The sequence below is a fragment of the Phyllopteryx taeniolatus genome, chromosome 14, assembly GCF_024500385.1.
Source record: "Phyllopteryx taeniolatus isolate TA_2022b chromosome 14, UOR_Ptae_1.2, whole genome shotgun sequence".
In the NCBI taxonomy this organism is placed as follows: Eukaryota; Metazoa; Chordata; class Actinopteri; order Syngnathiformes; family Syngnathidae; genus Phyllopteryx; species Phyllopteryx taeniolatus.
Window position 1 is genome coordinate 16,828,720 of NC_084515.1, and position 24,800 is coordinate 16,853,519.

The following is a 24,800-nucleotide window of genomic DNA, read 5'->3' on the forward strand; positions in this document are numbered from 1 at the left end:
ACATAATGGTACATTTATTCAGCACTCCAAAGAAGCGGCCAGCAGGGGGCGCCATCAAGCAAAACCACAGAAGAAGACAAGCCGGAAGTGTTATGAGGGAATGAGAAGCCGAGTAGCAACATTAGCTTTAAGGCTAACACATGACATGTCGCTTAGAAGCTGAACAGTAAGTTCGTCCTTCGCTCTTAGCACAGACGAATGAAACGCGTTTAAACGTCGAGTTAGAAGCGGAAAGCCGATGCGGGCCTTCTTTCGGTTGACTTGGCTTCACTTCCGGCCCGCTGTGCGATGCAGCTAGCGTTTAGCATGTAGCTTTTTGAGCGTGACGTCAAGGGTCAGCTGAAGAAGCAGCAGCGCAACAGACGGGCCAAAGTCGAAATAACCAAAATGCCTAAAAAAATGCACGCGGAGCTGGCTTCAAGTCTTACAACAAGCGTGGTTTAGTCATTGAGTCTGCTATACTCTGTCCGACGTCTGCAGGCCACTTTTTTTGAGGGCCCCCCCCCCTTTGTTTTGATGCAAATAATTACAAGTACATTCTCGAAATATTCACATTGAATATTATTTTGTTGCGAATCTACTGAGCAATCTGAAATGTCTTGAAGAGCAAAGAACCATTGCAATTTCGACAATATTCTGAATCTTTTTTTTTTCCCCGTTTAAACGTACAGAGTATCTAGCTTGTCGAAAACAACTTTTTAAATCGACAGAAGCTTCTGCATCCATCTGGGAATCTTGACAAGCTCAAGTGAGTGAGGGTGCAGTCGTCCGCCTGCCTTGTAATTGTCGACATCAAAATGCTGACAAGTTGTGGCAGAGCATGAATAAAACATCGACGGCTTCCACCAAAGCAAACTGAAGCTGCTGACTGACATTTTGCAGTATTCGGTGTCTTCAAGTATTTCTACAGGCGGTATCGGTCTTTATTTTCACGGAACAAAGGGACTCTATGTATGTACCACTTCGGCGTTTGGGGCGAGGCCGAGAGCTAACCTCCGGTTGCTAGGCAATGCATAGCCATCCTAATGACAGCTTGGCCGGGGATCGAACCCCGGTCCTCAGAACTGTGAGGCAGTCGCCCACCGTGCCGCCACACTTTTACATTTCAGGGAAAAAAAATAACAAAAGCAGAACCGCTTTTACATTTCAGAAAAGACATTAACAAAAGCAGAAACCCTTTTACAAATTACCATTGGCACAACCCGGAAAGGGAACGTCCAACATTATTAGGACTCCAGCGCATTTTCCTGGAAGGACACGCCCCGCTCCAATATTACTGGCTCCAGGACGAGTGCCGCTGCACTGTGATTGGCTGCTGTATCCCGGTAGAATACGCTCGACTGCTTCCAGACTGTAAAAGAAGTGTGTGACTGCTTAAGTGTTGCGGCGTTCATATAAATGCCAGTAACCCTAAAGCCTGTCGAACGCCGAGCGACGCGCTCGAACCCGACCGGACGGAACCATCGCATCAAAAGAAGAGTTGCCGACTGAGCTATTGTTTACACGGCCGGCGCGAACCGCGAGCCTGTCGAGGCGCTCGATGCTGTATAGGCAGCACGTAGCAGCTATCCATCTGCCGTTAAAACGTCAAACCATTTGATGAAGTTTCCATCCCCCAAAATGACACAACCCCGCGATGTCACATTTTGAAAGAAGGAGCTGCTTTTTAAGCTCAGATGGCGCCGTAGTAGCTTGGAACCGCTACGCCGCCGTATCTTACCGCCGGAAATACGTCACGTGTCGCCGTGCGTATGATCACCTTCGTGTAGCAGCCGATTTCAGAAAGTCATTGAAGTGGCGGTCAGCGCGACCTCCAGTTGGATGAAATCAGCAATGACTGATTTGGATTGAAAAATGTGTGCTCTATCCCCACAGGACCCCTAGACGGTCCGGTTCTGGCACGCGGGCCGTTCGTTTGGCACCCTTGTGTTAGCTGGACTGTTGATAGTACGTTCCGTGCCCCGCCCCTCGGTTTAGGTGCTGCGCGGCGGCGGCGGCGATGTCGCTGATCGAGGGCGTGGGGGACGAGGTGACGCTCGTGCTGACGGCGCTGACGGCGGCGGTCGTGCTGCTGCTGGCCTGGACCTCCACCCGCACCTCGGAGACCCCGCACGCGCTCGCCACCCCCGGTGGCGCCGCCGCTTCTCAGACCGCCTCCCGCGCAGACGCGCCCGCCGCCTCCGCCCCGCCCCTCGTCGACGACAAGGACGGGGGCGGGGGGGCCGCGGGGAGGGAGGAGGAGGAGGAGGAGGAGGCGGGCGGCGACTCTCAGAGGAACATGGCGATCAGACTCAAGTTCCTGAACGACACGGAGAGGACGGCGCACGTCAAACCTCAGGACACCGTCGGATACATCAAGAGGTAACAGGTGCACGCGCACTCGATGGCGGTAGCGGGGGGTCGCGATCGGTGGGGCCGGCCGGGGAGCGAGCTCTTAACACCCGGAGCGAAAATGTTGACATCATCTATAAAGTTCGTCGTTGCCTGCAGATGCCACAAGATGGCGACAAAGCACCGCTATTCTGCTCGATTGGGCTTTGACGCCGGTGCCAAGGCGCTACTTTTATATGAAACAGCACAATTCTATTTGCATTCTAACTAGCGCTGCAGTTTAGATCGTTTTGGTTGGCATATTGCCATTTGCAACTTGGGCAGATTATTTGGGGAACTGTTATTGGCTGAAAAACCAAAAGCCTATCAGATGTCAAAGTAGTGGCTTGTCGCCATCTGGTGACATCTCAAAGCACCTCGAGAAATTTTCGCTCTGGGTGGTCCAGACCGATCCCTCTCGAAATGTTCCATACCGCTTTTTTCAGACTATCCCGCCGGTACCAAGACCAAGTACCGAAATGAGACTTTGCACTGATTTTATCGGCCGATATTCAGCATTTTATGCTGATCGGCTTTAACGTCCTAATCCGCAAAAGACGTTGACTCCGCGTCGCCATCGTGCACAGTATATTTGGATCCAAAAGCTCGATCATTTTGAGCCTTGTGGCAGGTCTTTTCACGTCGTACTGTAAATGTGTGACGGCCAACAAAGTTATTACAGGCGACACGTAATGCCCGGGATCAAATCGAGTGAGCAGCCATTTTTTCTGGCCTGTTGTCCTGTTGCTTTGACCTGACTGATTAGAAGAAGAGCGGTGATTTCCAAGCTTTATGGAGCCAAGAAAACGTGACCGCGTTCTCGTCTAGTTTTCCGTGTTCCTGAAATACGGTTTTGCCCGCAGTTGAAACGCCCTCCATCCCTTCCAGACCCCAAAAACATCCATCCATCCATTTTCTTTACCACTTGTCCTCACTAGGCTCGCGGGCGCGCTGGAGCCTATCCCAGCAATTCTCGGGCGAGAGGCGGGGTACACCCTGAACCGGTCGCCGGCCAATCGTAGGGCACATATAAACAAACAACCATTCACACCTACGGGCAATTTAGAGTCTTCAATGAACCTACCGCGCATGTTTTTGGGATGTGGGAGCAAACCGGAGTGCCCCCCCCCCCGCTGGCTATATACACACGCACACACAGTGGGTACGGAAAGTATCCAGACCCCCTTCAATTTTTCACTCTTTGTTATTTTGCAGCCATTTGCTAAAATCATTTGTTCATTTTTTTCCCTCATGAATGTACACACGGCACCCCATATTGACAGGGGGGAAAAAATAACTGTTGAAATGTTTGCAGATGGATTAAAAAAGAAAACCGGAAATATCACACAGCCACAAGTATTCCGACCCTTTGCTCGGTATTCGGTAGAAGCGGCCTTTTGCGCTAATCCAGCCAGGAATCTTTGTGGGAATGATGCAACAAGTTTTTCACACCTGGATTTGGGGATCCTCCGCCGTTCCTCCTTGCAGATCCTCTCCACTTCTGTCAGGTTGGATGGTGAACGTGGATGGGCAGCCATTTTCAGGTCTCTCCAGAGATGCTCAATTGGGTTTAAATCAGGGCTCTGGCTGGGTCATTCAAGAACAGTCACGGAGTTGTTCTGAAGCCACTCCTTTGTTATTTTAGCTGTGCGCTTAGGGTCCTTGTCTTGTCGGAAGGTGAACCTTCGGCCCAGCCTGAGGTCCCGAGCACTCTGGAGAAGGATTTTCGTCCAGGATATGCCCGGACTTGGCCGCATTCATCTTTTCTTCGATAGCAACCGGTCGTCCTGTCCCACCCCCGCTGTTGGGACTGTGTTGGACAGGTGATGGGCAGTGCCACACATGCCACTTAGAATTAAGGCCAACAATTTCTATCTTGGTCTCATCAGACCAGAGAATCTTATTTCGCACCATCTTGGAGTCCTTCAGGTGTTTTTTTTTTTTTTTTTTAGCAAACTCCATGCGGAGTGGAGTGTTACATGTGTCTCGCACTGCCATCAAGCCCCGACCGGTGGAGGGCTGCAGCGATGGTTGACTTTCTAGAACTTTCTCCCACCTCCCGACTGAATCTCTGGAGCTCAGCCACAGTGATTTCTGGGTTCTTCTTGACCTCTCTCACCAAGGCTCTTCTCCCCCGATTGGTCGGTTTGCCCGGACGGCCAGCTCCAGGAAGGCTTCCGGTCGTCCCAAACGTCTTCCGTTTAGGGATTATGGAGGCCACTGTGCTCTTTTTTTCGTAACCTCGGCCAGATCTGTGCCTTGCCGCAATTCTGTCTCCGAGCTCTTCAGGCAGTTCCTTGGACCTCATGATTCTCATTTGCTGTCTGTAAGGTCTTCTATAGACAGGGGTGTGGCTCTCCTAATCAGGTCCAATCAGTATCATCGAACACAGAAGGTGTAGAAGCATCTCAAGGATGATGAGAAGAAATGGACAGCACCCGAGTGTCACAACAAAGGGTCTGAAGACTTCTGGCTGTGTGATATTTCAGTTTTAATTTTGGAATAAATCTGCAAACATTTCAACAACTCCGTTTTTCCCCCCCCGTCAATATGGGGTGCCGTGTGTACATTCATGAGGAAAAAAAGGAACTGACATGATTTTAGCAAATGGCTGCAAAATAACAAAGAGTGAGAAATTGAAGGGGGTCTGAATACTGTGTCATCATCGAGCGTAATAAATAGCGTAGAGAAATCAAAAGGTTGTCATGAAGCTGCAAGTCTCACGTGTTTGGTTTTTTTTGGTTCGCGTTGGCGAGTGTTTTCATTTTCGATTTGTCTCCCTCAAGAAACGTCTGAAAGCGACTGTCTTTTTTTCCCGCTTGATTCAGAAGCTGGCCTGTAACTCACATTTTGGCTCGCGACACAAAGCAAAAAAAACAAAACAAAACAGAGCGACAGCTCGTAACTCAAAGCCAATTGTGAGCGGCGTATCGAGTCGGAAAACGTCGTCAGCAAAACGGGCAAATTCGAGCGGGGCGCCGTCGGCCCGACCCGTGTCCAAAGGCGAGGCGTGCGGTCTTGTGCGTCCGGCGGAGTCCCAAATTCTCACGTGCTCCCTTTCCCCCTGCGGCAGGACGTACTTCGCGGGGCAGGAGCGCCGCGTGCGCCTCATCTACCAGGGCCAGCTGCTGCAGGACGACGGCGCCACGCTGGAGGCGCTCCGCCTGCCGCACAACTGCGTGCTACACTGCCACATCTCGCAGCGGGCGGCGGCGGCGGCGGGGGGTCCGGCGGCGGCGGCGGCGGAGCGGGTCCGGGTGGCGCTGAACGTGGGCGGCCTGATGGTGCCGCTGCTGGTGCTCGTGCTGGCCGTGCTGTGGTACTGCCAGATCCGGTACCGCCACCTGTTCACGGCGCCCGCCTCCGCCTCGCTGCTCGGCGTCACCGTCTTCCTCAGCCTGCTGGCCTTCGGCGTCTACCGCCGCTAGACGCTTTCTCGGCGGCGGTCTTCATCTTCTCTGTGCCTCTTTGACTTCGGTGTCTGCCACGAGATGGCCGCCCGTCTGGATGTTGACGAAAGAAATTCTATTAAATCATTTATTGAAAATCTACGCTGTCATTTTTGTTCTTTAATCTGCCGCCGCTGCGTCCAAAGCTGATGACGTCGCCGATGGTGACTGTGAGCTGCATTGTGGGTAATGGAGTCATGTGACTTTAAAAAGCGCAGCGTTGATCATGTGATCTCTCGGCGTCGCCATCAGCTCTGAAACACATCACAACACGGATGGACATCAAGTGCTTTGTTTAGAAGGAGAATTGCACGTTATCAGCATTCATTGTTTTGTCGAATATTCACGAGGGCGGGTCCGCCAGCCGACGTCGATCCGGCACGACGGCGACGAGGTCGTCGACGGCACCCGGGGAGCGTTTCCGAACTACCGACGGCTCGCCGATGCGGTCCGCGAAGTACAATTGCTGCGTTGTGGAGTCGCTGGACATTTTAGGGACTCACTTTTTTTTTTTTGTGACAATATAATAATGAAGTACCCCATACTGGCGATTCAGCACCAGATACACCTATCTGCAGATTTGCTTTTTTTTTTTTTTACAATTGATTTTGTTTTTGTTTTCTTTTTGGGGAGGGAACCAACCCAGAAAAGCCTTATTGGTGGTTTATCCCTGCTTATCCAAGAATTTATGAGTTTCAAAAACCTTTTTGTTTGGTTTTTTCCATTGCAATTCTTATGGGCATCAGTTATCCAGGAATTTTGGCGCTCTCCCCCCGCCAACAGCAGGGGTACGCTGTGTCGTGATTAGGAGAAGGACACGATGACGACGATGGCCGATCCCCTCTTCGTTCATCAGCACACAGCTATTTTTGAGTGGACTTTTCTGTCAATTATAAAAACTCGACACACCCCCATTCAAACGCCGCAAACGTTTTCCACCTTCCACGTGACCTCTAACATTTACAGCCGGATGATCGCACGCACAGCAACACGTGACGAATTTCCAGTCGAAAGATTAGGCAGCGTAGCGGTTTCCGCTGTCCGTCTGTTTCGAGCCCCTGGGATGGCGTTGGACAGAAAAATTGCTGTGATATTGCTATATTTAACAGTTCAGTGCTGCTACTTTTCCAGGTGGAAATGTCCTCCACTTTTTAAAGATGAAGGGATAGATGAGGTGCCTCTGCCTCAAGTTCAGGTGTTCGAGTATGGTAGAAGGAACATACTACATACTTGACCAAAAGCGAGGGAAGATCCCCTCATTGTTCCGAGAACGGGAGCGGCTTCCGAGAAACGCCGAAGCGTGTCCGGGTGTCACCCCCCGCCCGACGTCTGTCTGTCTGGGTCTTACTTGCGCCATCTGTCGATCAAGGCCGCTAGTCGGAGTCGTATCTTATCTTATGGCACGATGCGCAGAGAGCTTCCACGGCGTCAGAAGGTCTCGGGCGGGCCAACCGGAAAGGATTTCAAAGGCATCAGATGTGCCGTGGAACGGCCGTGCTCATGTGGAGAAAATGCTAGCAAGAAGTGGACCTCCCTCCGAAAGAAGGGAAGCTGACAACATTGAAGGAGCCGCAAGTACCGGCCGCTCAGTTGACCTTGACCAACGGCAATCTGCCGTCTTCTTCATGTCGCTTTTTGGGTCGGTCCCCACCTCGGTGTTATTTTCACCTCAAGTCTCAAAAATGCTCGATGCTCCACAAAAACATGGCGTCTTGGGAGAAGATTAGTACTTGGGGCCCGCGAGCCTTATCGTCCAAAAAGAAAGCAAACGCGACACCGCTCACCAGCAAAAGAAGAGCGGAGCTCCGGCGAAGTCAAGCAGGGCAGAATTATCAACGGTGCCATGGAATGTCTGTGTGTCGCGCGCAGTTCATAGGTCACACGAGTCGTGGAAAACGTTTGCAAATGATTTTCTAGTTTGGTTTTTTCAAGAAATCACAAAAGCTGCCATTTGAACAGGGGTGCGTCGACTTCTTCTACCCGCCGCGGCGGACTAGATTTCGGAATCCCTCCGGGGACGTTCCCGAGAGCGCCGGCCGACGCGGTCATCCCACCTGCAGCAGCGTGGTGAGCTCGGGAACTTCCACGTTGACCGTCTCCAGCAGCATGATGGTTTCCGTGAGAGGGAAATGGCGCGCCGACGATTTCTCTGCTTCTTCGTCTTCGTCGTCAACGCTGCGCCGAGACATGCTGAACGCACACACGCACGCACGCACACGGTGAGGGGGGGGGGGCGTCGGTCGCACCAGCTCGAGGAAATCGAATAAATAATGACGATCTGTCAAGTCAAGTCAACTTTCTTTGTCGAATCCCAAAAGAGTCTCGAAGGGCTTCACAAAGACGGACAATAGTCGCCGACGTCCATTGAGTCAACACTTTGCTATTATTCTTCAAGGGCTGCAACGCGGCCGTGATGTTTCTCATTAATCGGATGAAAAAAACCATCTGAAGTCTGAACATGGAAGATTCTCATCTTCGGTGGCCCCGTGGTGTTGAAAAAGCCGCGGCGGCTTCACCATCGCCATTCGAGCGGGAGGGAGGGAGCGCTTCCGTTTGCGCAGATAACGGATCGTTGCGCCTGGAATTCTGTTGCATGAACGCCAACGGCCTCACTTTCAATTCTTCTGCCTGTCGCGATACGTCGCTGGCACAGATAGGAGACACAAGAGCCATTGTTTGTGTTCCAAAAGAATTCCCGGGAGCCAGGAAGTGAAATTGCATCATTACATGTCGGAAACCTTTTCTGGCATGCGCAATGCGTGCGGACACACGGGGCGGCATTTCGCGGTTTGGCATCACGTACGCCCACCCCCAAAAAAACAACAACAAAATGCTGCTTTATCGTCTCTTGTGGAGACGTTATCAGGAGTCTTCAAAAATACTTTGCGAATAAATGTTAAATAAACGGGTTTCGACATGAAGGAAATACGCCATCTTCGTGGTTTGAACAGCTCCGCTTTTGGGGGAGGAGCTAAGTTCAGCTCGTCGTAGCTAGAGAGAGACCGAGGCCCTCTTGGGATTCTCCAGTCTCCGAACCTTCACGCCACCTTTCCTTAACCCTCGCGGGAACACGTCACGGGTCTCGGAGACGCGAAAAGGCGCCGCCTTTCCAACATCGGAAAGGACAGCGCTGGCGAAAATGAATTTCCCCAACTGACGTACGGCGAGTATTGCGGATGTAAAATCTCGAGCTCCGGTGACTTCTCGAATTCGGCGTGCGTGTTCATGACAATGAAAGGTGATTCTTCTTCTCAAAAGTACGAGCAAGTCCGTATCGGTGGAAAAATGTCGGTCCGCTGAAAGGTCGCAAACGGGGTCGGTCTCGCCGACCCGACCTCCGGGTTTTCCTCACCTTTGTCTGACGAGCTTGAGCAGGTGCTGCGTGTACAAGCTGATCCAGTTGTTGATGAAGAGGCGCAGGGCGTCTTTGAACGGTTGGAGGTCCACCTGCAGCCAGCCGTGGACCAGGTCGTAGTCCTCCAGCTCGTTCACCTCCCTCAGCTGCTTCTGGAGGGCGTGGATCTGAGAGCGCCGCAAACAAACCTCCGGGTCAGGCGAGTCTCGCGACGGGAAGCGTGCCACGGCGTGGCACGTCTCCGACAGGAAGCGCGGTGTCTCTCAAGCGGGAAGCAAATTGGGTCACAAACAGGAAATGGAAAGGGCGGTGTGCGAGCGCACGCGTCACCTCTCTTTGAAAGTCAGCGAGCGTGGGCGGCGCCTCGTCCACGTCCTCCTCGCCCTCCTCCAGCTGTCGGCCGTACTTGAGGAAGTCGTCCATGACGGTGCGTTTGTGACTCTGCCACAGCGGCGAGAAGCGGTCCAGGTCGGCCCTCAGGCGCTCCGCCTCCTCGTTGGCCTCCTGCAGGCGTAGCATCACTTCCTTTTCCAGCGCGGCCAACTCGGCGTCGTCCCGCAGCGCCTCCTGCGGCAGCGCGAGGAACGACACGTCGAGTCCACGCTCGGAACTTCGAAGCCGACCGGCGGCTCACCTGGTAGTTGCCTGGGCGGGCGGCGGAGACCCTGGGGGGCAGAGCGGCGGCCGCGTGGATGTCGGCGATGAACGACTTCAGGACCTCGGTCAGGTCGGAGGTCAGAGAAGGGTCGAAGACGCTTCCTGTCAGCTGCAGCTGCAGCAACACCTGCAGCAACGCGCCCCCGAAGCTCTGCGCGCGCACACGCACACACACACACACACGCACGCAGAGTCTCTGTCCTGCAGTTTCCTGGAGAGTTTTCCCAGCGCGACGCCGCAGCCGTTTTGACGTCGGGGAGCGGTGCCGAAATGGCAACCGGACGCGGCTGGCGAAGGTCAAGCGGACATGCCGAGCTCGCGGCGTCATATCCCAAAACGTTTCGCCGTTGTTGTTCTCGCGATGACTCCGATACAAATTTTAGTTTGCATGAAAGTTTGCGCTGCGATTGGCCGGCGACTCGTCGGGGGTGTCGCTCAGCTTTTTTTTTTTTTTTTTTAAAAGAAAACGAAGCGTCGCCGCTCTCGTCTATCGTTCGACGGCTCCACCTCGAGCCGAGCGGGCGAGGCGGACGGCCGCCCCGCGCTTTCAGATTTCTTGGGCGTTTCTTGGGTGCTCTTTTCAAATGTGGGAGGGGCTTCTAGAACTCACCGTGGGCGTCATGTTCTGCGACAGGAAGTTGAGCGAATGCAGGAGCATCTGGAGGACGCCGTCCTGAACCATCTGGTCCACGTGGTCCAGGTAGACCAGCCACACCGGCGACGTCTGGTCCTGCACGCCGTACAGGACCGAGTTCTCCTGAGCAAACGTGACATCAACTTGATTTCCATTTTTTTTTTTTTTTTTTAAATTATTTTTGGAATTCTTTTATTATCAACTTTATCTCTAGAGCACTTCAAAAACATCTAACACCATAATTGGAACAATAAAGACATCAATAAATAAAGCAAATATTCTTTCCAAATGAAAATCTACAAGAGGAGCTCCCTTGAGTTGCCTCCAGCAAGCAGAAGGTGCAGAAGGTGCAGACTTTGAGACCTTTGAGACTTTATTTAGAGTCCCTCTTGTCGCAACATGCTGTTAAGTGTCCACTGACCAGACGAGGGCGCCATCTCGCCACGTGCATGCCGCCACTCGCGTTTGCTCCGAGCTTTTCTAACAAGCGTGAGTTGACGAGATCATTTCTCGGAACATTGAGAAGGTTCCATGCATTTCCTTGAGAACATATCCTTTGATGGTTCCATAACCGGCAACTTTGCTATTGTTTTGTCTGTCGTCTCCTGATAAGGATGCAGCTGGCTGGGATGTGCGTGCATCGGTTTTTTTTCGAGGCGGCTCGCTCTCATCTCTCCTTTTGTTCAGATCATGTCAATTGCGCTTTGTATTTAAAAAAAAAACAAAAACCAAAGACAAGATTGCTTCCTTAATTCTTCTACAAAAGAGGAATTTCCAACGCAGCTTGTACGTTGGCGAGTGCCGCGCGTACAGAAAGAACGAAGTTGGAGTCTCCTGCCGTCTCTCGTCACTCAGGTCTGAGTCGGCGGAGTCGGCGGACGCGACTTTGCAAAAGGACCCAAACTAAACGTTCCAAAAATGGCAAACGCGCCGTGGCGTGGCGTGGCGTGGCGTGGCCTTACCGCGGTCAGACGTATGACCCTGTCGCCGTCCTCGCGCACGCGCGTGTAGCTCTCCTCCGTGGCTCCGCCCCTCTCCAGGAAGTGGCCCGAGCGATGAAGCAGGGGAAGCCCCGCCCAGCCCTGCGGGGCGGGGCCAAGGTTACACCGACGCATGTCGCAAAGACGTACGCGCACGCTCGCGTGCGTTGACCCACCTGCGTGATATCACGCATGGCGGCCATGTTGGCTCGCGCTTCGTTGACTGAGGAGAAGAAGACGTCCAAGCTCCGCCTCTTCTTCTCGATCAGCTCGTGTACGCCTGAACACACACACACACACACACACAGATTTCCGGTCAGCTGGATAGCGGACCGACAGCCGATTGATGACGAAATTTTTTTGGATCCGGTGTCAAGAACGGCGAATATTTCTGCAGCTTACTGAGCAGCCCGGACGCCTTCCCTGCCGACATTGCGGTTGACTTCGAGCAGATTTTTTGATAGATAGGTCAGTGCGGTGCACTTAAGTCACCTGCACATCTATGCGACGGTTAGCTTGAGCACCTAAATGACTTCAATGTGGCAGCAACGGACAGAAAAAAAAACACATGGCTCGAAGATACAAAGAGCGTGACCGGAAAGTTTGATGACATCCAATCACAAATGGCAACGAATGGCTGGCTCACGCACACACGCCGCATTTAGCTCGATTTTCACCAAACGGCGGTGCAGCGGTTAAAAGCATCAACGCAATGAGTTCTGGGTTCCCGTAATGCTTCAGCTTACTCCGCCGCCAACGCTCGAGGCGGGAAACCGTCGTCCGTGTCGCTCAGGCGAAGCGCAGCCGCCCTTTAAAGGCGCGTGCTTGTGGGTGACGAGCTCAAGCGGGCAAATGAAACACCTGCGCTTCAATATCGCAAGTATCACATATTGGCCTTCGATTGCGTGCGTCAAACTTTGACATTTGTATTCTTCTTTAGCTTGATTTCTCGGCAGATGCGTCGCATTTGCATTTCTTCCGTGGGCGGAAGATGGTTTGAGGTAGCGGTGTTTTGAGTTGCGAGCACGCTCACGTGACCTGTTAACCTCGATGTGGACTTTTTTCTCCTCTGTGGAGTCGGAAAAGACGAACGCTCGCCGTGCTCGTCGGTAATCATTCGCTCCTTCGTGACTGCCGGACGTTTTAGGAACGAACTCGGTCTGCTACTTAAAACAAAATCCCTCTGTAGTGATCATGAGGTGTCATGTGACCTTTACTGGTCCAGGTGCTGTTTCGCAGCTCCAACAGGCTCCGCCTCTGCTCTTCCAGGCCGTCCTGGATGAGAGGAAGCTCCACCGGCAGAGCTCCGCCCACAACCTGGAGGACCGCCAATCGAGGTCACACAAATGTTTGCGTGCGTGCGTGCGTGTGCGTGCGCGCGCGTACCTGGTTGTAGGAGGCCACGATGTCGGTGAGGCTCAGGTAACTTTTGCCGATGTCGCGCCTGCGCTGCAAGATGTCCGCCACTTGGGGGCGGAGCTCCAGATCCTTCTCCCAGCTGGCTTGTTTGAGATCGCTCAGCAGCGCCTCGAGCTGGACACACGCGCACACGACACAGCCTTGTCTAATTTTAGCGCCTCCACAGGGCGGGACGAGGTTTGCGTTCAATTTCCGTTTGGCATCAAGATCCCGGTTTTGTCCCGATGCGCCTGCGGCGTGGTTTAAGTTTGAATGCAAAATTGGAAATTGCCGTCAATTCATCTTCGAGTCCCTCCCCGCTTCCGTGTTTGTGCCCACCCACTCGACTGAAGGCAACGCTTCAGTGAAATTGCATCCAAACTTTGGACTTTTTCGATACGAAGGGAAAGTTGTTCAAGGCAACACTGCGACGGGGAGAATTGAACGGGTTTTGTTTCTCATAAGCAGCAAAGTGCTTGCCTTGCCCACAAATGCGAGGGCACGACACTCCCTTCATTGCTCCCGTCGAAAATTCCGGCCCGCAACGGAATCCTAACTGTTCGATTGGGGCATTGTCCGTCGAGCGAGAAATCTGCTCATTTTAGTCAGGGTGATTCTCCAACATATATTTGGATTCCCTGATACCATCCCAAATTCCCATCGTTTGTTGATGTACTGTAGTCGGCGTGACGAGCGAGTCACCTTCTGGCCGCAGGGAATTCCGAGCACGCTTTGCTGCTCCTGGACGAGGGGAAGTTGGAGGGCGGCGGCGGCGTCTCGGTCCAGCCGGCGGCTCCATTCCTGACGCACGGAGCTCCTGATGTCCAGCAGCAGGTCCGCGATGGTCTGGAACTTCTGACGCACCGTCTCGCACGACTCCGCACACCTGCGCATGCGCACGCGTGAAAGGGGCCGGTTCGTGCGCCAGGCCCCCGGACGTACTTTTCTGACCGCTTTGCGCTTGTGGAGGAGGGTTGTGTTTTAGGGTTGATCTTGAAAATCAGATTTGCATTTAATCGAGTGATCTTCCACCGACATCCCACCGGCGGTACTCGGATCATACCACGCCTTGGCAATCATTCTTCTACTCGTTACTCTGTCAAAATAGGCTCGTTACTTTTCCCTTGGGGGTCTTAAAAGGTGCAAAACGTTGTCTTTTTGGGGTTCTGCGATAACGCAGTTGTGGCACATGAGTCGGTGTTAAGAGTTGAATGATTTCCGATTGTCTGCCAGGCCCCGAAGGGATCTCAATGTGATTGGATGGGCGAGTCGGAGGGGGCGGCACCTCGGGCGCAACCGGGGATGGCGACTGAAAACATCGATCGCATCATCGATGACTCAAAGTCGTCTCGATCATCCGCAAATCTGAAGCTGTTCAAGTCCGAGTGCGTGCGTGCGTGCGTGCGTGCGTGCGTGCGTGCGTGCGTGCGTGCGTGCGTGCGTGCGTGCGTGTGCTTACAGGTGCTGGACGGTCTGGAAGTTGTGCAGGACATTGTGAGCCCTCAGCATGAGTTGTTGCGCCCACCTGAGGGTGACGGCCGGCGACGACCTGAACTTGGACGACACGTCTTTCTTGCTCTTACTCTTGACCAGCGCCCGCACCTGGTCCAGTTCCTTCAGGACCAGTTCCACCAACCTGGACAGCTGAGAACGCAGCCGGTCCCGGATGGCGGGACGCTGCAGAAGCGGCCCGAACACGTTGACCACCTTGACGGCGGCGGAAGGCAGGTAGCATTCGTCCAGCGTTCCTCTCAGGATGGAAACCAGGCGGGCCTCCAGGTGGGACACATGTTCCTGGAAGGAACTCGCCTGCTCCGGGAAGCTCTGAGGGCGGCCGGAGGAGGCGGAGTCAGCAGACGGCGGGAAGGGGAAGAATCAGCGGATGACGGGAAAAGGAGGAGTCAGCAAAGGACAGGAAGAGGAGTCAGGGCCGGACGGCAGGAAAAGGAGGAGTCAGGATCGGACGACAGGAAGAGGAGGAGTCAGCAAAGGACAGGAAGAGGAGTCTGGGTCGGACGGCAGGAAAAGGAGGAGTTAGCTGACGGCAGGAGGAGGAGTCAGGACCGGACGACAGGAAGAGGAGGAGTCTGGGTCGGACGGGTGCCCATCCGGGAAGAAGGCGTGGCGCTGACCTGATCGGCGGGCTCGCTGGCGTCGTACTCGCAGTCCGAAAGAAATTGAAGCTCCCGCAGGAAGTCGCGGCACACGCCTTCCACCACGGCCGTCCACATCCTGCCGCGCCCGCCGGCCACCACCACCTGCTCCAGCTGGAACTGAAGACGCACGCGGTACACTTCCTGTTCGGGGAAACACACGGCGTTGCGCGTCTTAGGCTGCATTCGGAATGGTTGGGGATTTTGAAACGGCGGACCTCCTAACTTCCCAAGAGTCCGCTAAGAATCGTCGTCGTGGCCACCGGGGAGTCGCGAACGCGCGAATGATCTTTCGCTCGTCTGCGACTCCCTCGCCACTCGATCCGCATTCTTATAGAGCGCTCCATGAAGTCGAAAGGATTCCTCGAATTCTCCCCGAGAATTTCCTTTCCGTGTAGCGGACGACCCGGTTGTCTCTCGGGTCGGTTTGGAACACGACCCGGGCGCCGTTCATGACGTCGTAGCTGTCGCGTAATTACAACGCACCGGATCGACGTCGGCCGGTGGAGCTTCGGCAATAAATATTCAACAAACACGAAGTATAATAAATCGGTATCATTTTAATGAATTAAAATAAGATAATAATAATAATAATAAAATCAAAGAAATAATTGTATTATTTTAATTACAACGCACCGGATCGACGTCGGCCGGTGGAGCTTCGGCAATAAATATTCAACAAACACGAAGTATAATAAACGGTATTATTTTAAGGCGAGTGTATTTGACTAAATGGATACAAACAAAGCGCTTTTTGTCCATCTGTTGTGATTTGTTGCTTTTTCCGCTTTTCCAGTGAAAAGCAAAACTTTTCACGACGTCTTTACTTTTATTTGTCGAGAACACGTTTCCATTTGCGATGCCGAAAATCAAGCAAAATACAAACTATTACAAATTCATAGACAACAAATTGTACAGTGTGATATCGTTTCTTTCAAAATGTATTCCGATACAGTTACTAGTTACCCGTTTAAAAATGTAGTACCGCAATATTCAAATCATGTAACTTGATTACCTTCAATTCATTTTGGATTCCCGCAATAGCAAATGTGACAAAAGAAAGAAAATCTATATTGATGTATATTTTCTGTCTGGCGGGAGCGGGAGGAACACTTGGGATTCGAATCCGAAACCTCAGAACCGGGAGACAAACGTGCCAACGTCTTGCGCGCCGTGCTGCCAAGTATTTCACATGACTCAGCGCGTGTGTGCGTGTTATGTAGCCAGTGAAATGGGGGAAAAAAAAAAAAAAAAAAAAAGAGGACAAAATGAAACGTACGACGGCAGCCAAGTTGAACGCCTCCCCCTCGTTGACACACACGCGCCGTATGATGCGATGATGTGCCGCTAACCTGCAAAAAGGTTTGGGCTCTTTTCAAACTGCAACCCTGCAAAATAATCCCAAAGTTTGTTTTCTCCTGTAACCGCAATGGAAGGCGTTGACCTTTTTTCGTCGTCTTCGTTCGTAATGTATCCTGTCGGTCCCCGAGCCGGGTCACAGAACGCGTGACCTTACACGGTAGCGCCAAGCTCGCGACGACGATATTCCGCAGTCGGTCGGGGCAAATCATTCAAAAGAAGCGAAGAACGGGTGAACAGGCTAACGTCGCCGCTGCAACGGAGCGCGGGGGCGGCGGCGCGCCAATCGGTGTTTTGGCCGTGAACGCTTTGACCTTGGATACGCTTGAGGGCACCGAATAGGAATTGGATGACCTCCGCTCCGACAGCGCTACAAAATGACCGACTCGCTATGTGGATACCGGGCGGGGACCGAGTACCCACGCAGCTGTATGCGTGTGCGCGTGTGCTCGCGTGCGTGCCTGGATGCTTTGGAGGCGAATCAGGAAGTCATCCAAGCGAGAGAAGACCAGATGAGAAGGAAACTCCCACCTGTGGAGCCCCCCATCCTGCGCACACACAAACACATCGTCGTTCACGTTGCCATGGTCACCAATGCAAACAATCCATTTGATGGGTGTCAGTCACACTGCCAAAAGTTTTGGCTTCCCTGCCTTGACTCGCCATCCCATTCTTCGTCCCCCCTCCGCAGTTGGAACAGCTTCAACTCTTCCGGGAAGGTTTTCCACAAGGTTGAAGAGTGTGTTTAATGGCAATTTAGGAGCATTTTTCCAGAAGCACAGCACAGTCCCCCCCCCCCCCCCCCCCCAAAAAAAAGATGAAAGAGGAAGCGGCCATCTCCAAAGTGCTCCCACCAAATATTCGCCCCCGAGCGCCAGTGAAACCGACGCCGAACGCTTCAGCGTACCGAGAGATTTTGGACAGACAGGCCAACAGTTTGCGCATTCCCCCTTCCCGTTGCAACGTGTCTGCGCACCAGTGCACAAAGCGAGGTCCGTCGAGAGACGGACGGACGAGAGAGTTGGGTGTGGATGAACGTGACTGGCCTGCAGCACAGAGTCCTGACCTCAACCCCGCAGAGCCCCTTCGGGTTGATTTGGAGCCTTCTCGTCCGACATCAGTGCGGGACCTCCCAAATGTGCTCCTGGAAGACTCGGCAAAAAGTCACTCCTACAAACCTTGTTGAAGGCCTTCCCACAAGAGTCGAAGGTGTTACAGCAACCTCATATGAACGCAGATGGATCACTTCAAATCTTACAGTGTGAGAGTCGAGGCAGGTGAGACAATACCTCGGCCAATATAGTGTACGTACGTAACAAATTGACGGAGAACAAATGTGGAAAGATCTAACTACTGTATTGTGAAATCTACAAACGTGGACAAAATTCTTGGCGCCTTTTTTGTTAATGGAAGAAGAAACCCACAATGAGATAACTTGAAACTGGTGTCGTATATTGCAGACTTCCTTTCTTTGTAGTTCTACATGAAAGGCCTTCCTTCAACACAGGCGAAAAAAATCCACCTCGCTGGCAAAAGTCATAACGGATAAAAATAATCAATGGAAATCAGGAAATTCTTTTGTTTGATTATTTTGGTGGTGCAACAGAAGAATCTGCAAAAAATGGCTCGGGCAAACCTTAATATCATATTTTACTGTACCACTTTCTCAAAGGAAAACGTGGTGGTTCTTTTACGTCGGTGTCTTTTAGTCAAGAAGAATTTTGCCGTATTTGGATTTGTATTTTCAGGAACAGGAGACTATCAATAATGTGTTTGGAGTCAAAAGCAAAAAAGGCAAACATTTCAAAAATATGCTTGCAATATCCATGCAGGAGGCGGGGTACACCCCGAGCTGGTCGCCAGCCAATCGCAGGGCACATAGGAACAAACAACCATTCGCAGTCACGGTCACGCCTACGGGCAATTTCGAGTCTCCAATTCACGCATGTTTTTGGGATGTGAGAGGAAACCGGTGAAAAGCCACGCAGGCACGGGGAGAACACGCAAACTCCACACGGGCGGGGCCGGGGATCGAACCCCGGTCCTCAGAACTGTGAGGCTGACGCTCTAACCGGTCGGCCGACGCTATTCAAAGTGACAATTTGAAATGTTGTTTGATTTGAAGAAGCAAGAAACGGCTGTCCCGACTTCAGGCTGGGACTTTGGCCTGGAAACTGTCAGCCATGTTGGATTAGAAGCCCCCGCAAAATAGATTCTCTTGTTATGTTTTAAGAAAGAAAACATGCACGGTATTGTAAAACATCATAAAAAAAATCTCTTTTTTCACTACACTTAAAGGCACACACCCCTTCGTGTGCGGATGTGCGCCTTTCAGGGGCGGGGCCTGGCGAGCGGGTCGGGTTAGCCGTTTAGCACGGGAGCGTCGGGTCCACGCTCCTCGTGAGAGTTTTCGTTCGGCCCGAATTAGCGTGAGCGCGTGTCCCGTGACGCGAAGCAAAAGTTGATCTGAGACCTGCTGTTCCAGGAGCGTTCTGTGATGGATGTATTTGTCCTTGAGAGTCTGCAAAGTCAAGGTCACCACTCGGACGTCGTCGAGAACCTGCGCGGGATCCGAAACCAGGCCGCGCATCACTTCCTGTCCGTTCAGGAACTCCCTGCTCTGCAACACGACAACACAAATCCCGTCGGGAAGTCAACGGCAATCGTCGCGCCTTTCCTTTCATTTACCGCGCTCGCAATCCCGACTCCCGCATCGCTACAAAGCAGATCTCGTTGGTGGCCAAAATGTCCACTCGGGATCCCTTTGTAGTCGGGAAGGAGTGCGGAATTCCGACGGGATAGCGGACCGCAACGTGGCTGAATCGAATACAGAAATCTTAACGGTCGGTGAAATCCGAGAGCGAGCGAGCGAGCGGTTTGAAAGGGGAAGATTCATCCATCTAAAGGCTGAAACAAACAATTGGTTCTTTGGGATGCGTTTGAAGGCAATTGTCGCAAAATACACCCCATCCTCAAAATCCGGCGCTGTGGCGGATTACGCTGAACACATAGCGAGGCGACGTTCCGCATCGACGTCGGCTTTCGGGAGAAACATGGAACACGCAAAGCACGTCAAAGCGGCGCCTCGAGATACGAGTTGGATTGGTTCAGTGACCCAGCTCGTCAATCAAAACACTCCTATCTCAAATCTCATTGAATGAATGCATTTCTATTGTTAGCATTAAGCTAGCACTGGCCGTCTTTAGCCAGTCCTTCGGTGGTTAGAAATACGGCAGGTGTCATTCTTTGTTGTGTGTTCACTTTGCGAGTCGGCTTCAGCCGGGAGCGGCGAGGGAAGCTCCGAGAGGGAGTGGATTTGATGGGCCCCGGCCTACCCGGTGGATGAAGAGGTTGCAGATCTCCTGCAGCAGGACGACGATCCAGCACGGTTTGCAGTGGAAGCGCGACCCGATCCACAGCCCGTGCACCGTCTGCATCACGGCGGCCGTGTTGTCCCGCAGCTGTCGGTCACAGGCGCTTGAGTCGGTCACGGTCGCACGTCACGTGACCCGCTTTCACCTTTTACCTGCGGGTACTCCAGCAGCTCCAGTCGCTCCACTTCGCACCGGAGAGGTCGAAGGTTGTCGTCGGCGTCCCGGGCCTCCGCCAGTCCTGCGGGGTCAAAAGTCAGCCGAGATGACGTCGCCGCCCGGCCGCCGACGTGGCTTTCGTTTCGTTGCGTACCTTTTTGCGCGTCTGCGTGCATGTCTTTTAAGGCGGAGCGGTACGCCCCCTCGGCGGACCCGAGCAAGGACGCCACCCGCTGGGCGCCGGCGCTCGTCATCTGCGCCGCAAACGACATCCCGTCACCGGCGGGACGGCGCGACACCCGAACTGCGCCGTGACTAGCGCGCCGCGTGTTAGCATGTAGCCTGTGTATTGGCCCCTTGTATATGGCTCGTTTTCATATCATTTGATCAATAACGCTAAAGACACTTCAAATAAAGCGCATCCGCTCCTTGACGTCTCAGCGCTCATTGCATTGCAATACGAGTCATTCGAAGCGCTCCAAGTGCGAGAGGACTCTGCATCTTTTTGCACAATTGTTTTTTGTCAATGTCTTTCTGTCTCCAAAGCGTTCTCTGTCAATCGCCCGTCTGTCGTCGTACTCGAGCGGCTCCGGCTACCGGAGACAAATTCCTTGCGTGTTTCTTGGACACACTTGGCAAGATAAAGAGGATTTGGATTCGGATTCTGAAATAAATAACAAAATCCAATTGAGCTATTTTTGATGTTGTTGTTGTTGTTGTTGTTGTTGTTGTTGTTGTTGCTGCTGCTGCTAGAGTGGCTGTTTGTTTCGGTGTGCCCTGGGATTGGCTCCGGCACGCCCGCGACCCGCGTGAGGAAAATGGACGGATGGATGTTGTTGCTCGTAATTTAGGATCAATAGCTGACAAAGACGCGCAGACCTCCTTCGGCTCCAATCGGGGTTGTATTTATTGAGGAATCAATGAAAAGGGCGGCGCCGTACGACAAAGCGACGGACTAACGAGGCCATTGAGTTGAATCGCTTCGACAGTACAAGATGCGCTTTCAAACGCTCATATCCGTCCCAAAAAGTTCAGGGGGCCGTTGTCTTGGCCGTTATTGATCAAATGAGCGATGTACTTCACGCGGCTATATTTGCGTTGAGTACAGTGACGCCCCGCAGGGACCGAGGAGACCTGCCGCTGTCACTGACGGCCCCCGGGTGCCTTTGTAATTGCATATGGCTGCCGCGAGGTGGCGGCAAACCTCTTCAAACGGAGAGGATCGTAAAGCGTCGACGCTGACGTTTCTCTTCGCTTCTCACATGTACACGATCATGAGCCGCGTTACACAAACGGCTGCTAGCCTGTTAGAATGCTAGCATTACGTCAGTGTGATGACAAGGTCGTGTTAGCGTGATGTTAGCATGGTGTTAGCCTGACGTGAATGTGATACTGGCGTAATGCTCGCATAATTAGCCGGGTAAGAGAACATTTGTCTGAAGGCAAGAAATGGCGGCGGCGGCGGCGGCACCTGCTGCAGGATGAGCTCCAGGTTCCGCAGTCTGTTGCTCCAGAAGTCGAACTCCTCGGAAGGTCGCGGTTCGAGTCCTTCCGGGAGCGGCCGGGCCGGGTTCTGCCGCAGGAAGTCCGACACCAGCCCCGCCCACTCGATGATGAGCCCCTCGCAGGCGTGGAGGAGCTTCACGTCGCAAGGCGTCCTGCGCGGGAAAGCGACCACATCTCGTCTCGTCAAGAGGCAAACCTCCAGGCGGTGGCGCTGTACATCCTTAGTTTGAATCGCCGCAAAAAATCATTGGCCCTCCCGGTAGCACGGCAATGAGCAACGTTCAAATATACTGTAGGAGTGTAGCAGGCCCACATTTCAGAGAGAGCAACGAACGAAGTGAAATCAGACAGAGGTCGTATTCCGAAAGTTGGAATACCGCACGGCAAAAAAGTCAAGATTTCCGCCGGAAAACCTCTAATCGCATGGAAAGTAATTTTCCGTCCCTTTTCCGAAGCGCTCATCCCCGCCCGGGCGAGAGGCGGCGTACGTCGCCGGACAATCGCGGGGACGAAAAAGTAACATGAGGGGCACAAAAATACATCCCAGACTACATAGACACTGCACCACCCAAAAAAAAAAGAGGACACGAGAGCAACACAATCCAAATTAAACAACAATAGCAAAGTCATTTGTCATCGAGTCAAAATGTTCTCGGCAAAAACCACCCCAAAATAAAAGAGTCCATCAGTAACACACGATGCACACGAAAGAATGCCAAAGAAATGCAAAAGTTGCAAACCAAAAGTCTTCCAACCCAGCTCGAGGGCACTCGGGCGCACGCCCTCCCAACCTCGAATCGGTCCGACCTGCGCCGACGCCGAGCAGTTTTGCCGAACCCGTTCGGGAAAGAGTTCACACTTGAAACCTTCCAATGATATTTCTCGCACTCGACGCTGTTTGAATTGTACTTTAGGTTGAAATGCTTGGAAGCATAAGCGTGTTTTTCTTTGCTTTGAAATGTTTTGAATCGCGTCGATCTCATACACAAGCTTCGCGAAATCAAGACATTTGCGCTGGTGGCGCGGGCTCCTTTCGAGGAGCTGTCATCTCATCCGATACATATCGCAGAACATGGAATTCAATCTGCCTTTGGAAGGCCATCGATCGTAAAGCGAGCGAGGCGCTTGTTGATCCGCGTTGCGCCGGCGCATCGCTCGACGGATTTCACCACCGAATCTGAAGGAAATGAATCGAACACATCGAACGCACCCGATGGAAGCGCGCGATATGGCGTTTGACCTCCGCGGGGCGCCGGACAAAACGCGGCGTTCTCTTCGAGCGCGCCAGAGCCGAGCGGGCGAACCGAAGAGGAGCGCTGGCCTCTCGCCGTGTTCTTCACGTGCGTACGCTGTCGGTCTTCTCGCTTGGAATCAGGTGCCGGCCTACATTTTGCACCATCACAAAAAGAGCCCCAAACTAACCCACTAACTCGAAGCTTAACACGCGCAGCACATTCTACCTCTCCTGGTCGTCATGGAGACGTTTGGGAAGCGGCAGGAAAGTCCATCCTTCCTTCTGAGCCTTGACGACGAGCGCTCGGTTCTTGAGCCTCTCCATCAAGTCCAGCGTCTCCTCGGCCGCGCCCGGAGCCCAGCCGGCCTCGTTGGCGGGGTTGCTAAGCAACGGGCAGATCACCTGCGAGGACAAAGATGGGGGCACTGGCGTCAAGGCGACTCGGCGCAATCCCGGGACACGGCCCTCCGCGTTACGATCGGCTGCCGCATCCGGGCCGTCGCCGGCCGTAACTAGGCCCGTCACGAGCGCCTATTTGGACAGTCGATTGTTCGACCGATGAATCGAATCCTCCGCTTAAAAATCATTTTGCATTCCGTTTTTTCCCCCCGATTACCGTTCGTTGAATGACCAAACCGAACCAAATGATGTTGTTCTCCTTAACCTTTTGCAAAGTGAGAGCGACTTCTTTGCTACCGATTTCTGCGAACAAAGGGCTACGAGTTTGATGCTCACAAGTCAGTTACGTGTCGGGCAATAAACCGTCCTTCTCGGAACGGATTCAACAAACTTTTTGATGATTCAGTTCCCGGTTTGGTCCGGGACATACACCGTCAAATCCGAAAAATCCGACGTTTTCCAAAGTCAAGGCAGATGTTTGCAAATATTTGTCTTACTTTAACTGACACAAAGACTTTGTGGAGGACAGCAGAAATCGGAGAGCGTTTACTGTTGAGAGGCTGACATTTGGAAGGCAATTTGAAGTGAAACAAGGCCCCGAAAACGAGTCGTCGATTACACGGGCCAACAACAAATGTATTGTCTCGGGTGTTTGGGGGCCGATTTCATGCGCTGAATCGAAATATCCCATTGGCTTTGCTCAATCACACGTTGTTGTTGGCATGTACAGGGATTTTCCAGGTTTTAATAAACGGAGGTTCACGCCCGAATTTTCCCCGAACATGCCATTATGCGGACTGTTCAACTTACAGGAAGCAGTTTGTAACATTTGATGAATAAACTACGAACAACTTGGCATCAAAACGTGATCTGAACTAGAGAAACGGAGGGCATTTTCCGATTCCGCCGTGCAAAATTGAAAAACTTCAAGACGACTTAACAAAAATCTCTTTTCAGAACCAGTGTAATCCAAATAGTTAATAGTCGATTCATTTGATGATGAATTAATTACGATGAAATGTGACACACTTTTGGCTGTTTTGATTTTGCCAAAATGTGCTCCATATTGGCAACGGTCAATTTGCTTCACTTCCAGCAGCCGATCATATTGCAGCGGGCGTGGCGACGGCGACGGCGTTAGCGTGTCCGACCTCCTGCGTGAGAGCGGAGATGAAAGTGAGCACGTCGTCCGCGTGGACCTCCTCCATCAGCAGCGCGGCGGCCATGTTTTCGGCCCTCATCACGTCTCTGTGCGTTTTGGCCAAACAGACGACCTTGTGACCCGCCGACGGGAAGTCCAGGCCGGCGCCGCCGCCGCCGTCCGCCTTGAGCCACACGAAGAGGTTGAGCGCATCCTTGGTGTTGAAGAAGCTGTTGAAGTAGACCAGGTGCTTCTTGACGCTCACAAACTCTCGCCATCGCTCGTCGTCCAGACGCAACGTTTGCATCAGCAGCGGCCGCAAGGTCTCCACGCGCTTGTCGCTCGCTTCCATGGCGCTTCTTCCTCCCGTCGGCCGGCTTCCCGTCTTCCCAGGGAGGAGAAGACAACGGATCGAGCATCACGTCGTCGCACTTCTTTGTCGCACAGAGCGACATCGTCGGCTCACAGCCGTGATGTCGTCGCGCGGCGTCATCATCCGCTTGTTTTTCTATTTTTGGCCCGATTGAAAATCACTCTCGAGCCACGACCAAACTTTATTCCTCCATACAATGCCACCAAAGTGATTTCGGGGAATTCGAAGCAAGCCCACCTCAAAAAGACACAAGCGCGCCCAC

The 24,800-nt window shown here is 52.8% G+C and overlaps 2 protein-coding genes across 3 annotated transcripts; one reads left to right on the forward strand and one right to left on the reverse strand.

The window, feature by feature from the left end:
* Positions 1-15: 15 nt before the first annotated feature.
* tmub1 (transmembrane and ubiquitin-like domain containing 1) lies at positions 16-5,921 on the forward strand. Of its 2 annotated transcripts, none has more exons than XM_061797714.1 (3): positions 16-166; positions 1,978-2,361; positions 5,444-5,921. In XM_061797714.1, exons 1-3 carry the CDS (start codon positions 141-143, stop codon positions 5,796-5,798), a joined length of 765 nt encoding a protein of 254 aa, XP_061653698.1. In that variant the 5' UTR covers positions 16-140; the 3' UTR covers positions 5,799-5,921. The 2 variants fall into 2 exon arrangements, with proteins under 2 accessions (XP_061653698.1, XP_061653699.1); XM_061797715.1 differs by having other exon boundaries at positions 54-166; positions 1,876-2,361.
* On the reverse strand, positions 5,894-24,517 carry LOC133489213 (dynein axonemal heavy chain 17-like). The gene is made up of 21 exons (XM_061798085.1): positions 24,176-24,517; positions 22,852-23,027; positions 21,357-21,543; positions 20,040-20,139; positions 19,882-19,967; positions 19,691-19,816; positions 18,829-18,975; positions 16,817-16,903; positions 14,976-15,140; positions 14,303-14,667; positions 13,546-13,729; positions 12,832-12,978; positions 12,657-12,762; positions 11,622-11,725; positions 11,428-11,547; positions 10,442-10,588; positions 9,809-9,982; positions 9,505-9,741; positions 9,172-9,341; positions 7,874-8,009; positions 5,894-6,073 (listed from the first exon to the last, which is right to left on the reverse strand). The coding sequence occupies exons 1-21, from the start codon at positions 24,515-24,517 to the stop codon at positions 6,068-6,070; spliced, it is 3,312 nt and encodes a 1,103-aa protein (XP_061654069.1). The 3' UTR covers positions 5,894-6,067.
* Positions 24,518-24,800: the final 283 nt, after the last annotated feature.

Bases quoted from the DNA above. Each gene is read 5' to 3' on its own strand.
- tmub1 (XM_061797714.1), top strand. From the start codon at position 141: ATGACATGTCGCTTAGAAGCTGAACA. The intron at 167-1,977 runs GTAAGTTCGTCC...CCCTCGGTTTAG, and splicing joins TGTCGCTTAGAAGCTGAACA to GTGCTGCGCGGCGGCGGCGG. The intron at 2,362-5,443 runs GTAACAGGTGCA...CCCCTGCGGCAG, and splicing joins ACCGTCGGATACATCAAGAG to GACGTACTTCGCGGGGCAGG.
- LOC133489213 (XM_061798085.1), bottom strand. From the start codon at position 24,517: ATGGAAGCGAGCGACAAGCGCGTGGAGACCTTGCGGCCGCTGCTGATG. The intron at 19,817-19,881 runs GTAAAAGGTGAA...TGTGACCGACAG, and splicing joins AGCTGCTGGAGTACCCGCAG to CTGCGGGACAACACGGCCGC. The intron at 9,983-10,441 runs GTGAGTTCTAGA...GTGCGCGCGCAG, and splicing joins CGCAGAACATGACGCCCACG to AGCTTCGGGGGCGCGTTGCT.